General features: G+C 46.6%; 1 protein-coding gene across 1 annotated transcript in view; it reads left to right on the forward strand.

Annotated features, from left to right (window-relative positions):
- The window catches only part of heatr6 (HEAT repeat containing 6), an 89786-nt gene that overhangs the window by 46183 nt on the left and 26123 nt on the right, over nucleotides 1-17480 (forward strand). Inside the window, exons 12-13 of the mRNA XM_070857060.1 lie at nucleotides 12615-12976; nucleotides 14923-15045. Of these exons, the coding sequence (XP_070713161.1) occupies nucleotides 12615-12976; nucleotides 14923-15045 (485 nt within the window). The remainder of the gene's footprint in view (nucleotides 1-12614; nucleotides 12977-14922; nucleotides 15046-17480) is intronic.

The raw sequence follows: 17480 nt of genomic DNA on the forward strand, positions 1-17480 counted from the left end.
ATCCTTAAATACGGAGACCAAAACTGCACGCAGTACTCCAGGTGTGGCCTCACCAATACCCTATACAATTGTAGCAGGATTTCTCTGCTTTTATACTCTATCCCCCTTTTGTGTTTCATGCACAAGAACCCCCAGGTCCCTCTGCATGGGAGCACTTTGCATTTTTTCTCCATTTAAATTATAATTTGCTCTTCTATTTTTTCTGCCAAAGTGGATAACCTCACATTTTCCCACATTATACTCCATCTGCCAAATTTTTGCCGACTCACTTAGTCTGTCTATGGGCCCAAATTTCCCCAACCCTTTTTTCTGGCACACTCGCCTGAGATACGCCGCTTTTGTTCGCCTCCAAACGCGCCGAAAATCTTCCTCCCGATTCTGGCCGCTCCTAAGCCTCTCCTCGGTGATGGCGTAGCGTGGCCAGTGGATTGGGGGCGGAGCAAGGTCCCGCAGCTGAAAACAGTGCCGGGACCTCTGCGCATGCGCACTAGAGTGCGCGCGCATGTGCAGTAGCTCCTGGCAGCCCGAATCTGTGCGACACTCTGCAGGCTGTGTGGGAGGGGCCCCGAAGCACGCCGCACCTAGCCCTGGCCGAATGGGCTCCCTCATCGGCGGCCTGCTGCGTTCCCCAAGGTAGGACTTCTATTTTTTCTTATTTATTGATTGATTGATTGCTTATTACTTTAGTCTTGGTGCTTTAGGTGCAGGGTTCCTTCTATTTTTTATTAATTAATTGCTTATTTCTTTTTGTGCTTTGTTTAGTGCTTGGTGCTTTAAATGTATTTATGCTGCTTTAATGTTGTTGTGAAGGTGTTTAGTGCTTTGCAAGGTTCCCCCCCCCCCACCCCCCTCACTGCATCTCTGGCTACCTGCGCTGATTTCTTAATTCACCGCAGGGCTTTTCAGAACGTACACTTATGCTGGCCAAAGTTAGTTTGGAGTAAGTTTTAGATGGCTAAACTTGCTTAAATGGCCAAAACAGGTGTAAGTGGCTGGTAACGCCCCCTTTTGAAAAAACAACTGAACTAAAAAAAAAAAACGAACTAACTCACTTACACTGGAGCAACTTCAATAGGGAGAATTGCGATTTTTAAGTTACTCTTTTATAAAAAAAAAAAAATTCTAGTTGCTCCAAAAAAAACAGAGCAACTCCTGTGGAAACTTGGGCCCCCATACCAGTTTGCAGATTTTTTGTGTCCTCCTCACACTTTGCTTTCCCACTCATCTTGGTATCATCAGCAAACTTGGCTAAATTACACTTGGTCCCTTCATCCAAGTCATTAATATAAACTGTAAATAGTTGAGGACCCAGCGCCGATCCCTGCGGCACCCTACTAGTTACTGTTTGCCAACCGGAAAATTACCCGTTTATCCCGACTCTCTGTTTTCTGTTAATTAGTCAATCTGCAATCCATGCTAATATATTATCCCCAACCCCGTGATCTCTTATCTTGTGCAGTAACCTTTTATTTGACACCTTATCGAATGCCTTTTGGAAATCCAAATACACCACATCCACTGATTCCCCCTTATCCACCCTGCTCGTTACATCCTCAGCACAAATTGTGAGGACACAAAAAATCTGCAAACGGATATGGGGCCCAAGTTTCCCCAGGAGTTGCTCCGTTTTTTTTGGAGCAACTAGAATTTTTTTTAGAGTAACTTAAAAATCGCAATTCTCCCCATTTAAGTTGCTCCAGTGCAAGTGAGTTAGTTAGGTATTTTTTGAGTTCGTTTTTTTTTCCACAAGGGGGCGTTACCAGCCACTTATGCCTGTTTTGGCCATTTAAGCAAGTTTAGCCAGCTAAAACTTACTCCAGCAAATTTGTCAAACATGATTTCCCTTTCATAAAACCATGCTGACTCTGCTTGATTGAATTATGCTTTTCCAAATGTCCCGCTACTGCTTCCTTAATAATGGACTCCAACATTTTCCAAATGACAGATGTTAGGCTAACTGGTCTATAGTTTCCTGCTTTCTGTCTGGCTCCTTTTTTAAATAGGGGCGTTAAATTTGCGGTTTTCCAATCCCCAGAATCCAGGGAATTTTGGTAGATTACAACCAATGCATCCACTATCTCTGCAGCCACTTCTTTTAGGACCCTAGGATGCAAGATATCCGATCCAAGGGACTTGTCTGCCTTTAGTCCCATTATTTTACCGAGTACTACTACTTTAGTGATTGTATTAAATTCCTCCCTCCCTATAGCCCCTTGATTATCCACTATTGGGATATTTTGAGTGTCTTCTACCGTGAAGACCGATACAAAATATTTGTTCAAAGTCTCTGCCATTTCCCTGTTCCCCATTATTAATTCCCCAGTCTCATCCTCTCGGGGACCAACATTTACTTTAGCCACTCTTTTTTTCTTTTTTAAGTACCTGTAGAAACTCTTACTATCTGTTTTTATATTTTGTGCTAGTTTACTTTCCTAATCTATTTTCCCTCTCTTTATTATTTTTCTAGTCATTCTTTGCTGGCTTTAAAACATTTCCCAATCCACTGGCCTCCCACTAGTCTTGGCCATATTGTATGCCCTTGTTTTCAATTTGATACCATCCCTTATTTCCTTAGTTAGCCACGGATGGTTATCCCTTCTCTTAGTCTTTCCTTCTCATTGGGATATATTTTTGTTGAGAGTTATGAAATATCTCCTTAAATGTCTGCCACTGCTCATCAACTGTCCCACTTTCTAATCTATTTTCCCAGTCTACTTTAGCCAACTCTGCCTTCATGGCACCGTGGCTGGCTCTGCTGCACAGGAGGGCAGGAGAAAGAGTGGGAGAGCGATAGTGATAGGGGATTCAATTGTAAGGGGAATAGATGGGCGTTTCTGCAGCCGCAACCAAGACTCCAGGATGGTATGTTGCCTCCCTGGTGCAAGGGTCAAGCATGTCTCGGAGCGGGTGCAGGACATTCTGAAAAGGGAGCGTGAACAGCCAATAGGTACCAACGATATAGGTAAAAAACGGGATGAAGTCTTACGAGACGGATTTAGGGAGCTAGGAGTTAAATTTAAAAAGTAGGACCTCAAAAGTAGTAATCTCAGGATTGCTACCAGTGCCACGTGCTAGTCAGAGTAGGAATCGCAGGATAGCTCAGATGAATACGTGGCTTGAGAAATGGTGCAGAAGGGAGCGATTCAAATTCCTGGTACATTGGAACCGGTTCTGGGGAGGTGGGACCAGTACAAATTGGACGGTCTGCACCTGGGCATGATCGGAACCAATGCCCGAGGGGGAGTTTTTGCTAGTGCTGTTGGGGAGGAGATAAACTAATATGGCAGGGGGATGGGAACCTATGCAGGGAGACAGAGGGAAATAGAAGGGGGGCAGAAGCAAAAGATAGAAAGGAGAATAGTAAAAGTGGAGGGCAGAGAAACCCAAGGCAAAAAGCAAAAAGGGCCACATTACAGCAAGATTCAAAAGGGGCAAAGTGTGTTAAAAAGACGAGCCTGAAGGCTCTGTGCCTCAATGCGAGGAGTATTCGGAATGAGGTGGATGAATTAACTGCAGTTAACGGATATGATGTGATTGGCATCACGGAGACATGGCTCCAGGGTGACCAAGGCTGGGAACTCAACATGCAAGGGTATTCAGCATTTAGGAAGGATAGACAGAAAGGAAAAAGAGGCGGGGTTGGCGTTGCTGGTTAAAGAGGAAATCAATGCAATTGTAAGGAAGGACATTAGCCTGGATGATGTGGAATCGGTATGGGTGGAGCTGCGGAATTCCAAAGGGCAGAAAACACTAGTGGGCGTTGTGTATAGACCACCAAATAGTAGTAGTGAGGTTGGGGACAGCATCAAACAAGAAATAAGGGATGTGTGCAATAAAGGCACAGCAGTACTCATAGGTGACTTTAATCTACATATAGATTGGGCTAACCTAACTGGTAGCAATGCGGTGGAGGAGGATTTCCTGGAGTGTGTGAGGGATGGTTTTCTAGACCAATATGTCGAGGAACCAACCAGGGAGCTGGCCATCCTAGACTGGGTGATGTGTAATGAGAAGGGATTAATTAGCAATCTTGTTGTGCGAGGCCCTTTGGGGAAAAGTGACCATAATATGGTAGAATTCCTTATTAAGATGGAGAGTGACAAAGTTAATTCGGAAACTAAGGTCCTGAACTTAAGGAAAGGTAACTTCGATGGTATGAGGTGTGAATTGGCTAGAATAGACTGGGAGAGGATACTTAAAGGGTTGATGGTGGATAAGCAATGGCAAACATTTAAAGATCACATGGATGAACTTCAGCAATTGTACATCCCTGTCTGGAGTAAAAATAAAACTGGGAAGGTGGCTCAACCATGGCTAACAAGGGAAATTAAGGATAGTGTTAAAACCAAGGAAGAGGCATATAAATTGGCTAGAAAAAGTAGCAAACCTGAGGACTGGGAGAAATTTAGAATTCAACAGAGGAGGACTAAGGGTTTAATGAGGAAGAGGAAAATAGAAACTGACTGCAAAAGCTTCGATAAATATGTGAAGAGAAAAAGATTCGTAAAGACAAACGTAGGTCCCTTGCAGTCGGATTCAGGTGAATTTATAATGGGGAACAAAGAAATAGCAGACCAATAGAACCAATACTTCGGTTCTGTCTTCACAAAGGAAGATACAAATAACCTTCCGAATGTATTAGGGGACAGTGGGTCTAGTGAGAATGAGGAACTGAAAGATATCCTTATTAGGCAGGAAATTGTGTTAGGGAAATTGATGGGATTGAAGGCCGATAAATCCCCGGGTCCTGATAGTCTGCATCCCAGAGTACTTAAGGAAGTGGCCCTAGAAATTGTGGATGCATTCGTGATCATTTTTCAACAATCTATCGACTCTGGATCAGTTTCTATGGACTGGAGGGTAGCTAATAGAAACATAGAAAATAGGTGCAGGAGTCGGCCATTCGGCCCTTCGAGCCTGCACCACCATTCAATGAGTTCATGGCTGAACATGCAACTTCAGTACCCCATTCCTGCTTTCTCGCCATACCCCTTGATCCCCCTAGTAGTAAGGGCTACATCTAACTCCTTTTTGAATATATTTAGTGAATTGGCCTCAACAACTTCCTGTGATAGAGAATTCCACAGGTTCACAACTCTCTGGGTGAAGAAGTTTCTCCTCATCTCAGTCCTAAATGGCTTAGCCCTTATCCTTAGACTGTGACCCCTGGTTCTGGACTTCCCCAACATTGGGAACATTCTTCCTGCATCTAACCTGTCTAAACCCATCAGAATTTTAAACGTTTCTATGAGATCCCCTCTCATTCTTCTGAATTCCAGTGAATACAAGCCCAGTTGATCCAGTCTTTCTTGATATGTCAGTCCCGCCATCCCGGGAATCAGTCTGGTGAACCTTCGCTGCACTCCCTCAATAGCAAGAATGTCCTTCCTCAAGTTAGGAGACCAAAACTGTACACAATACTCCAGGTGTGGCTTCACCAAGGCCCTGCACAACTGTAGTAACACCTCCCGGCCCCTGTACTCAAATCCCCTCGCTATGAACGCCAACATGCCATTTGCCTTCTTAACAGCCTGCTGTACCTGCATGCCAACCTTCAATGACTGATGTACCATGACACCCAGGTCTTGTTGCACCTCCCCTTTTCCTAATCTGTCACCATTCAGATAATAGTCTGTCTCTCTGTTTTTACCACCAAAGTGGATAACCTCACATTTATCCACATTATACTTCATCTGCCATGCATTTGCCCACTCACCTAACCTATCTAAGTCACTCTGCAGCCTCATAGCATCCTCCTCGCAGCTCACACTGCCACCCAACTTAGTGTCATCCGCAAATTTGGAGATACTACATTTAATCCCCTCGTCTAAATCATTAATGTACAATGTTAACAGCTGGGGCCCCAGCATAGAACCTTGCGGTACCCTACTAGTCACTGCCTGCCATTCTGAAAAGTACCCATTTACTCCTACTCTTTGCTTCCTGTCTGACAACCAGTTCTCAATCCACGTCAGCGCACTACCCCCAACCCCATGTGTTTTAACTTTGCACATTAATCTCTTGTGTAGGACCTTGTCGAAAGCCTTCTGAAAGTCCAAATACACCACATCAACTGGTTCTCCCTTGTCCACTCTACTGGAAACATCCTCAAAAAATTCCAGAAGATTTGTCAAGCATGATTTCCCTTTCACAAATCCATGCTGACTTGGACCAATCATGTCACCTCTTTCCCAATGCGCTGCTATGACATCCTTAATAATTGATTCCATCATTTTACCCACTACTGAGGTCAGGCTGACTGGTCTATAATTCCCTGTTTTCTCTCTCCCTCCTTTTTTAAAAAGTGGGGTTACATTGGCTACTCTCCACTCCATAGGAACTGATTCAGAGTCTATGGAATGTTGGAAAATGACTGTCAATGTATCCGCTATTTCCAAGGCCACCTCCTTAAGTACTCTGGGATGCAGTCCATCAGGCCCTGGGGATTTATCGGCCTTCAATCCCATCAATTTCCCCAACACAATTTCCCGACTAATAAGGATTTCCCTCAGTTCCTCCTTCTTACTAGACCCTCGGACCCCTTTTATATCCGGAAGGTTGTTTGTGTCCTCCTTAGTGAATACCGAACCAAAGTACTTGTTCAATTGGTCTGCCATTTCTTTGTTCCCCGTTATGACTTCCCCTGATTCTGACTGCAGGGGACCTACGTTTGTCTTTACTAACCTTTTTCTCTTTACATATCTATAGAAGCTTTTGCAGTCCATCTTAATGTTCCCTGCAAGCTTCCTCTCGTACTCTATTTTCCCTGCCGTAATCAAACCCTTTGTCCTCCTCTGCTGAGTTCTAAATTTCTCCCAGTCCCCGGGTTCACTGCTATTTCTGGCAAATTTGTATGCCACTTCCTTGGCTTTAATACTATCCCTGATTTCCCTTGATTGCCACGGTTGAGCCACCTTCTCTTTTTTATTTTTATGCCAGACAGGGATGTTCATCCATGCGGTCTCTAAATGTCTGCCATTGCCCATCCACAGTCAACCCCTTAAGTATCATTCACCAATCTATCCTAGCCAGTTCACGCCTCATACCTTCAAAGTTACCCTTCTTTAAGTTCTGGACCATGGTCTCTGAATTAACTGTTTCATTCTCCATCTTAATGTAGAATTCCACCATATTATGGTCACTCTTTCCCAAGGGGCCTCGCACAACGAGATTGCTAATTAATCCTCTCTCATTACACAACACCCAGTCTAAGATGGCCTCCCCCCTAGTTTGTTCCTCAACATATTGGTCTAGAAAACCATCCCTTATGCACTCCAGGAAATCCTCCTCCACCGTATTGCTTCCAGTTTGGTTAGCCCAATCTATATGCATATTAAAGTCACCCATTATAACTGCTGCACCTTTATTGCATGCACCCCTAATTTCCTGTTTGATGCCCTCCCCAACATCACTACTACTGTTTGGAGGTCTGTACACAACTCCCACTAACGTTTTTTGCCCTTTGGTGTTCTGCAGCTCTAACCATATAGATTTCACATCATCCAAGTAATGTCCTTCCTAACTATTGCATTAATCTCCCCTTTAACCAGCAATGCTACCCCATCTCCTTTTCCTTTTATTCTATCCTTCCTGAATGTTGAATACCCATGGATGTTGAGTTCCCAGCCCTGATCATCCTGGAGCCACGTCTCTGTAATCCCAATCACATCATATCTGTTAACATCTATTTGCACAGTTAATTCATCCACCTTATTACGGATACTCCTTGCATTAAGACACAAAGCCTTCAGGCTTGTTTTTTTAACACCCTTTGTCCTTTTAGAATGATGATGTAGTGTGGCCCTTTTTGTTTCTTGCTTTTGTTTACTCTGCCTTCCACTATTGCTTTTTACCTTTCTACCATCTGTTTCTGACTCCATATTACTTCACCCTATCTCGCTGCATAGGTTCCCATCCCCCTGCTATATTAGTTTAAACACTCCCGAACTGCATTAGCAAATGTTACCCCTAGGACATCAGTTCCAGTCCTGCCCAAGTGCAGACCGTCCCTTTTGTACAGGTCCCACTTCCCCCAGAACTGGTTCCAATGTCCCAGGAATTTGAATCCCTCCTTCTTGCACCACTGCTCAAGCCACGTATTTATTCTAACTATCCTGCTCCCTCTACTCTGATTAGCACGTGGCACTGGTAGCAATCCAGAGATTACTACCTTTGAGGTCCTACTTTTTAATTTAACTCCTAGCTCCCTAAATTCAGCTTGTAGGACCTATTCCCGCTTCTTACATATATAGTTGGTACCTACATGTACCACAACAACTGGCTGTTCACCCTCCCTCTCCAGAATGTAACGCCACTTTTTAGAAAAGGAGGGAGAGAGAAAGCAGGTAATTATTGACCGGTTAGCCTGACATCAGTAGTGGGGAAAATGTTGGAATCAATCATTAAGGATGAAATAGCAGCGCATTTGGAAAGCAGTGACAGGATCGGACCAAGTCAGCATGGATTTATGAAAGGGAAATCATGCTTGACGAATCTTCTGGAATTTTTTGAGGATGTAACTAGTAGAGTGGACAAGGGAGAACCAGTGGATGTGGTGTATTTGGACTTTCAGAAAGCTTTTGACAAGGTCCCACACAAGAGATTGGTGTACAAAATCAAAACGCATGGTATTGGGGGTAATGTACTGACGTGGATAGAGAACTGGTTGGCAGACAGGAAGCAGAGAGTCGGGATAAACGGGTCCTTTTCAGAATGGTAGGCAGTTACCAGTGGGGTGCCACAGGGCTCAGTGCTGGGACCCCAGCTCTTTACAATATACATTACCGATTTGGATGAAGGAATAGAGTGTAATATCTCCAAGTTTGCGGATGACACTAAACTGGGTGGCGGTGTGAGCTATGAGGAGGATGCTAAGAGGCTGCAGGGTGACTTGGACAGATTAGGTGAGTGGGCAAATACATGGCAGATGCAGTATAATGTGGATAAGTGTGAAGTTATCCATTTTGGGGGCAAAAACACGAAGGCAGAATATTATCTGAATGGCGGCAGATTAGGAAAAGTGGAGGTGCAACGAGACCTGGGTGTCATGGTTCATCAGTCACTGAAAGTGGGCACGCAGGTACAGCAGGCGGTAAAGAAGGCAAATGGTATATTGGCCTTCATAGCTAGGGGATTTGAGTATAGGAGCAGGGAGGTCTTACTGCAGTTGTACAGGGCCTTGGTGAGGCCTCACCTGTAATATTGTGTTCAGTTTTGGTCTCCTAGTCTGAGGAAGGACGTTCTTGCTATTGAGGGAGTGCAGTGAAGGTTCACCAGACTGATTCCAGGGATGGCTGGACTGTCATATGAGGAGAGACTGTATCAACTGGGCCTTTATTCACTGGCGTTTAGAAGGATGAGAGGGGATCTCATAGAAACATATAAGATTCTGACGGGACTGGATAGGTTAGATGCAGGAAGAATGTTCCCGATGTTGGGGAAGTCCAGAACCAGGGGACATAGTCTTTGGATAAGGGGTAGGCCATTTAGGACTGAGATGAGGAGAAACTTCTTCACCCAGAGAGTTGTTGACCTGTGGAATTCCCTGCTGCAGAGAGTTGTTGATGCCAGTTCATTGGATATATTCAAGAGGGAGTTAGATATGGCACTTAGGGTTAAGGGGATCAAGGGGTATGGAGAGAAAGCAGGAAAGGGGTACTGAGGGAATGATCAGCCATGATCTTATTGAATGGCGGTGCAGGCTCGAAGGGCCGAATGGCCTACTCCTGCACCTATTTTCTATGTTTCATACCTTTGTAGTCTCCTTTATTTAACTTAGGACACTGGTTAGAGATCTAACTTTCTCACCCTCCAACTGAATTTGAAATTCAACCATGTTGTGGTCACTCATTCCGAGAAAGTTCAGTTCAGACACAAAAAAATATTATATACAGACAAAAGAAATAAATGTATACCCCCTCCCCAGCTCATCAGCACCGATTACCATATGTATTTTTTCTTGCTGTTTGGGATTTTATCCTTATTATCTTTCTCGCTCACAATGTTCTTCATTGCTTGCTGGCTGAGATAGTGGGCAGGTGATCTACTCCCAAGCATCTATCAATCCAGCTCTTTAATTAACTGCTGGAACCTGAGAGCATCTTTGAGTTTTCATTTTTTCATCTTCTCCTCTGTACAGTTTGCACCAGCTGTATTCAGGGCAGCCCAATTTTGAAAAGTGGTCTCAAATGAGCAGTAGATCTCTTATTTTCATTTGCAAAGGAAGGACCTAATGCCTGTTTCAGGTATGGGCACTGGAAGCCTCATGTTCTGCCTTTACCAATATGGCGGGTGGTGCACTTCCGGCATGTAATGAGCATGCGCGCCCCAGCACCATATTGGATGCTTCGGTGCCCATTTTGAATCTGAAAAACATGAGCGGCACCATGAAATTTCTCGGCTACTGACTCTTATCATGGTATGGTTTCCATGGGCACCTGGTGACCGAAGTGACCGTTCTTCATGCGAGTCGAGACATTGGGCCCAAGTTTCCACATGATAAAAAACGGGCGCCCCTCCGAGCTGGGCGCCCGTTTTTCGTGCCTAAAAACGGCGTCGGAAAAAAACCGAGCGATTCTGGAGCGCTTTGCAACTCCTTGTCTGCTTGGCGTGGCGCCCAGGGGGGCGGAGCCTACACTCGCGCCGATTTTGTAAGTGGGAGGGGGCAGGTACTATTTAAATTAGTTTTTTTCCTGCCGGCAACGCTGCACGTGCGCGTTGGAGCGTTCGCGCATGCTCAGTGTGAAAAAAACATTGGCACTCGGCCATTTTTGTAGTTCTTTCTTTGTAGCTGTTTAGTTTTTGAAAATGTTTTAATAAAAGTACATTGCCATCAGCACAGAGGCTTCTTGTAGCAGTGAGAAGGCTGCAGGAAGCCTCAAAATTGAGGCAGCCGTTTCCCGACGACCTCCCCCTTTTGCCGTTGGGAAATGGCTCCTCAATTTCTGAGGTTTCCTGCAGCCTTCTCTCTTTCCCGCCAGCCGTCTGGAACGGCTCCCTTCCCTCCCTCGCCCCCCCCCCTGCGTTCGGTAGGCTCCCTCCCTGGCTCCCTCCCTCCCGCGTTCAGTCGGCTCCCTCCCCCGCGTTCGGTCGGCTCCCGCCCGCCCGCATTTGTCGGCTCCCTCCTCCTCCCTCCTCCCCCCCCCCCCCCCCGCCCGCGTTCGGTCAGCTTCCTCGTTTTGTGAGGCTTGCTGCACCATTCTTCCTGGCTGAAGCACTTTCACACAGGTAGGAAGATGGTTTATTTAATCTTTTCTTTGCTTATAAATGTTTATTCAGGTTGGATTTATTTGTATAATATTTGTATAAGTATAAATAAGGATTGATTGTAGAATTTAATGAGTTCCCTTCCCCCCCCCTCCCCCCCCATCTCGTTCTGGACGCCTGATTTGTAACCTGCGCCTGATTTTTTAATGTGTAGAACAAGTTTTTTCAGTTCTACAAAAATCTTCACTTGCTCCATTCTAAGTTAGTTTGGAGTACGTTTTCACTGTGGAAACTTTCAAATCAGGCGTCAGTGGCCGGACACGCCCCCTTTTGAAGAAAAAATTCTGTTCCAAAGTAGAACTGTTCCACCGGACTAGAACTGCAGAAAAAAAAATGTGGAGAATTGCGAATTCTAAGATAGTCCGTTCTCCACCAGTTGCTCTTAAAAATCAGGCGCAAATCATGTGGAAACTTGGGCCCATTAAGGGGGAATTTTAACCTGGGGGAATTTTAACTTGGGGTGCGTGTGCGGGCTAAATGGGAAGAAAATGGAAACGTGTCTGGAAGCCGGCTCCAACCCGCCGATTTCCGGCTTTTACTCAGGTGGGACAAGAGGAGGGAGGGCAGCCTACCTGTTCCCAGGAGGCGGGTTGGCATTTTCAACATGATAATGAGGCTAGAACTGTCGAAATTAATCTGCTTTGAAGGTTTAAGAAGAAAGACTTGGATTTATATAGAGCCTTTAACGACCAACGGATGTCTCAAAACGCTTTGCAGCCAGTGGAGTACATTTTAAGTGTAGTCACTGTTGTATGGTGAGAAATGCGTTGGCCACTTTGTGCACAGCAAGCTCCCACAAACAGCAATGTGATGATGACCCAGATAATCTGTTTTTTTTTGTTCTGTTGATTGAGGGATAAATATTGGCCAGGGCACCGGGGATAACTCCCCTGCTCTTCTTCGAAATAGCGCCATGGGATCTTTTACGTCCACCTGAGAGGGCAGACGGGGCCTCGGTTTAACGCCTCATCCGAAAAACGGCACCTCCGACAGTGCAGCGCTCCCTCCACGCTGCAATGGAGTGTTGGCCTAGATTTTTGTGCTCAAATCCCTGGAGTAGGACTTGAACCCACAACCTTCTGACTCCGAGGCAAGTGTGCTACCCACTGAGCCACACTGACACTCTGAGGTACCAGAAATTTGACTTGGAATCTGCCTGGTCTGAATGGGTCAGTACCACACTTGGTGGCGCATTTACCCACTGAATCATCATAAAGCTGGCATTGCCCAGATTGGCATTTGTGTATCAGACAATATCGGTCACAAACTTTGATTCTGTCTTCAGTTTTGCAAAAGCTGACTGATGTCCTTGTTTTTTAATATTCAGAACTATTGTGCTTAAACTTCAGATGTCAATGTGCGTGTGTGCAGCCTGACTCTGCTTGGAGCTATCGTCTCTGTCCAGGCTCCTCTTCCTGAGGTACAGCTGCTCTTGCAGCAACCCAGCTCCTCGGGCCTCTCGACTAGTGGCTCTGGAACACCCCACCGCCTCAGCGACACTGATTCCTGGCGAAAACCCCAACAAACTGGAAGCCGGGATGGAGATAAGGAGAACTCGGAGAGCCCAGCGGTTGAGCTCTGCTGGCTGACGCAGTTGTGCATTTCCATCATCACCTTACCGAAGCCGGAGCCGTATTCCGACAGTGACACCAATACCGGGGCAGCAGCCAGCTTGTATGAACCCTCTCCAGTGCGAGTAGAAGCACTCCAGGTGAGACCTTCCCTCTTGATGTGTTGATTGCAGAACTGGCTTTTATTTTTATATCTAAGAGGCTGGATTTTCGCTTCTGCTCATGTTGGGGCCATAAGGTTTGCTCCCGGGAACGGTTTGCGCCTCAGTTAGCAAAATTCATCAGTCGGGCCGAGTGTGGGGCGGAGCGCTAAGGGAGGCGTTACACACCTCTTTTAGGGTGCTGGGCCAGCTGAGCAAGTGAAAATCCCAAGCTAAACAGCCGGCTTCGGAGCACTCTAAAGCGAGGCCTGGGGGGCGGGGGGATCCTAAAAAAAAAAACCCCCACCAAAAACATTCTCAATAAATAACGCACGCCACCACAGCATAAATCGCAAAAAAAAACCCAATCACACTGACCTGAGGTCGACATTACTTGCCTCACTGCGGTCGCCGTAGCACGGACTGCCAGCTTTCACAGGCAGTCCCAGCACGGCGCTCCACGGGTCGGGCGGCAGCCAAAAATTGACCCGGTGTCACAGCCAGGGGCACTGCACACCGGCTCACTTCTTCCAGACAGTAATGCTCCACACCCCGTCGAAACTGGCACCGAATGTCCCAGCGGGGCACTGGAACCTGGCCGCCTGTCGGTCGGGCTTACCGCCGCCATTGCTGTCCCTCCGGGGGGCTAACCAAAAATCCAACCCAAGCTCTTTATAATTTGTTTATTCCTTGCTCGCTCTTCTCCCAGATTTTCCTTTGCTATAGTCTCCCTTTCCCAAACTTGAGTTCTCAATAGGACTCCTGATGTCTTCTTCAAGCCGGAGTTTTGAGGTGGCTCTTCAGTCCTCTTTCAAGATTACTGCTTGGGGCACTGCTCCATTTATTACAAGTGTCGACAACACTGTCATCGGTCCGTTAAAGATGCAAATGATGGGTCTGAGCGAAGCGTTTCCTGCACTTATTTATTTATCTTCTTCCCATCGGGCAGTGCCTGCCTATATTCAATGACTGCATACAGTCATCATCATCATAGGCAGTCTCTCTGAATCGAGGAAGACTTGCTTCCACTCTTAGCATGAGTTCTTAGGTGGCTGTACAGTCCAATATGAGAATCACAGTCTCTGTCACAGGTGGGACAGACTTGGTTGAGGGAAAGGGTGGGCAGGGAGCCTGGTTTGCTGTACGCTCTTACTGCTGCCTGCGCTTGATTTCTGCACGCTCTCGGCGATGATACTTGAGGAGCTCAGCGCCCTCCCGGATGCACTTCCTCCACTTAGGGTGGTCTATGGCCAGGGACTCCCAGATGTCAGTGGGGATGTTGCACTTTATCAGGGAGGCTTTGAGGGTGTCCTTGTAACGTTTCCGCTGCCCACCTTTGGCTCGTTTGCCGTGAAGGAGTTACGAGTAGAGCGCTTGGTTTGGGAGTCTCGTGTCTGGCATGTAAACTATCTGGCCTGCCCAAGCGTAGCTGATCAAGTGTGGTCAGTGCTTCAATGCTGGGGATGTTGGCCTGGACGAGGACGCTAATGTTTGTGCGTCTGTCCTCCCAGGAGATTTGTAGGGCTGTGATTGGTTATTCATTCGGTGGGGGTGGAGATTGTGCTGTCCTGCCTCTCTGTGATGCATTTAATCTCTTAATTAAAAAAAAAAATGTATACTTTCTGGTATTGAATAAATCTGTTTCAACAAGGAGTCCACTTTGTGACTAAAAATATCGGATTCCAGTCACGTGAATATTTTTTAAGAGAACAAACTTTTTGACACAAGTTTAAGTCATCATGTGGCTAAAAACCAGTAACAAATAACAATTCAAGACCTTTTGAGAACAGAATTAACAGCAGAGCCTAAAGTGCTGTCCAGCAGGGGTAACGCAGTTTTAGTTGTTACTGCAGTGTCACTCGATGCCTTTGTCCCCCTCTGAGGCTCCATCAGTTGGAAATATGAATGGGATTTGACTGCTTTCTCGCTGCTTGTTTGTCCTGCAGGTGCTGGCGCTGCTTGTCAAAGGGTACTTCACAATGGCCCAGACCAGCTTGCTGGAGCTGGGAGAAGTCGCGTGCAAATGTATGGAGGAACCGGATCCATCTATTCAACTACACGGAGCCAGGGTAAGGAGAACACAGAGGCTAGTTTTGCCTATAAATGTTTTGTTTTTTTGTTGGGTGCTGTTTGTTTTTTAACAAGGTGAGGGATGATGATAGCTCCAGGAAATGGAACACTTGCCTGGAATTTCTGGGGGGGTTCTCCCGATCGACTGTTGGAACTTCGGCAGAAACTCACTGAGAAAGAGCTGTTAAAAAAAAAAAGGCCGTTTGCGTCGTTTCACTGCGGGTTTCGCCGATCTGCCGCAGACTATCAGCGAAACCCCCACGGAAATTCAGCACCACCTTCTTTTCGGCACCAGGTCCCTGCATTAATTCTAGGTCAGATGCCCCAATTCGTATTTCCAACAATACACATCTTCCTGGCCTCCCAGCATGAGATTTAGCGGTAGTTTTCAGCTTTCAGGTAGTTTGGAGCTGATTGACAGTAGGTTATGTAAAGGTTGGATAACCAAGTGATGAAGGACAGAATACTAAAGCCTAGTCTTCCGTCGCTTACAAGCCTTTATTTGCATTATATACCATGCACCCCCAAGATGAGCTCTGTCTTCCCCAGCCTGCTCCTATATATGGTCAGATGTGGCTCAGTGGGTAGCACTCTCGCCTCTGAGTCACAAGATTGTGGGTTCTAATCCCACTCCAGAGTCTTGAGCACATAAATCTAGGCTGACACTCCCAGTACAGTGCTGAGGGAGAGCTGCACTGTCGGAGGTGCCATCTTTCAAATGAGACGTTAAACCGAGGCCCCGTCTGCCCTCTGAAGTGCAAGTGAAAGATCCCATGGCACTATTTCGAAGAAGAGCAGGGGAGTTATCCTCGGTATCCTGGCCAATATTTATCCCTCAATCAACATAACAAAAACAGATTATCTGCTCATTATCACATTGCTGTTTGTGGGAGCTTGCTGTACGCAAATTGGCTGCCGCGTTTCCGACATTACAACAGTGACTACACTCCAAAAGTACTTCATTGACTGTAAAGCACATTGAGATGTTCAGCAGCCTGTCCTCGCCGCACAGCACTGTCCCCCAGTCTTCAAGATCCACGTCGCAGCCCTGGACACCGTGGACCACTTCCCATATCTCTGGAGCCTCCTATCAACAAGAGCAGACATTGACGACGAGATCCAATACCGCCTCCAGTGCCGCCTTCGGCCGCCTGAAGAAAAGAGTGTTTGAAGACCAGGCGCTTAAAACTTCCAGCAAGCTCATGGTCTACAGGGCTGTAGTAATACCCACCCTCCTGTATGGCTCAGAAACATGGACAATGTACAGTAGACACTTCAAGTCGCTGGAGAAACTCCCTCACAGCAAACAAGCCAAAGGTGGGCAGCGGAAACGTTACAAGGACACCCTCAAAACCTCCATGATAAAGTGCAACATCCCCACTGACACCTGGTAGACCCTGGCCAAAGACTGCCTTAAGTGGAGGAGGCGCATCCGGGAGGGCACTGAGCACGTTGAGTCTCATCGCCGAGAGCGTGTGGAAATCAAGCGCAGGCAGCGAAAAGAGCATGCGGCAAACCAGTCACACCCACCCTTTCCTCAACGACTATCTGCTTCCACTCTTAACATGAGTTCTTAGGTGGCTGAACAGTCCAATACGAGAACCACAGTCCCTGTCACAGGTGGGACAGATAGTCATTGAGGGAAAGGGTGGGTGGGACTGGTTTGCCACACACTTTTTCCGCTGCCTGCGCTTGATTTCTGCATGCTCTCGACAATGAGACTCGAGGTGCTCAGCGCCCTCCCGAATGCACTTCCTCCACTTAGGGCGGTCTTTGGCCAGGGACTCCCAGGTGTCAGTGGGGATGTTGCAGTTTTTCAGGGAAACTTTGAGGGTGCCCCTGTAATGTTTCCTCTGCTCACCTTTGGCTTGTTTGCCGTGAAGGAGTTCCAAGTAGAGCGCTTGCTTTGGGAGTCTCATAGAAACATAGAAAATAGGTGCAGGAGTAGGCCATTCGGCCCTTTGAGCCTGCACCACCACTCAATAAAATCATGGCTGATTATTCATTCAGTACCCCTTTCCTGCTTTCTTTCCATACCCCTTGATCCTCTTAGCTGTAAGGGCCATATCTAACTCCCTCTTGAATATATCCAATGAACTGGCATCAACAACTCTCTGTGGCAGGGAATTCCACAGGTTAACAACTCTCTGAGTGAAGAAGTTTCTCCTCGTCTCAGTCCTAAATGGCCTACCCCTTATCCTAAGACTGTGTCCCCTGGTTCTGGACTTCCCCAACATCGGGAACATTCTACCTGTCCTATCCTGTCAGAATCTTATGTTTCTATGAGATCCCCTCTCATCCTTCTAAACTCCAATGTTTAAAGTCCCAGTTGATCCAGTCTCTCCTCATATGGCAGTCCTGCCATCCCGGGAATCAGTCTGGTAAACCTTCGCTGCACTCCCTCAATAGCAAGAACGTCCTTCCTCAGATTAGG

Source organism: Pristiophorus japonicus, chromosome 16, assembly GCF_044704955.1.
Source record: "Pristiophorus japonicus isolate sPriJap1 chromosome 16, sPriJap1.hap1, whole genome shotgun sequence".
Lineage (NCBI taxonomy): Eukaryota > Metazoa > Chordata > Chondrichthyes > Pristiophoridae > Pristiophorus > Pristiophorus japonicus.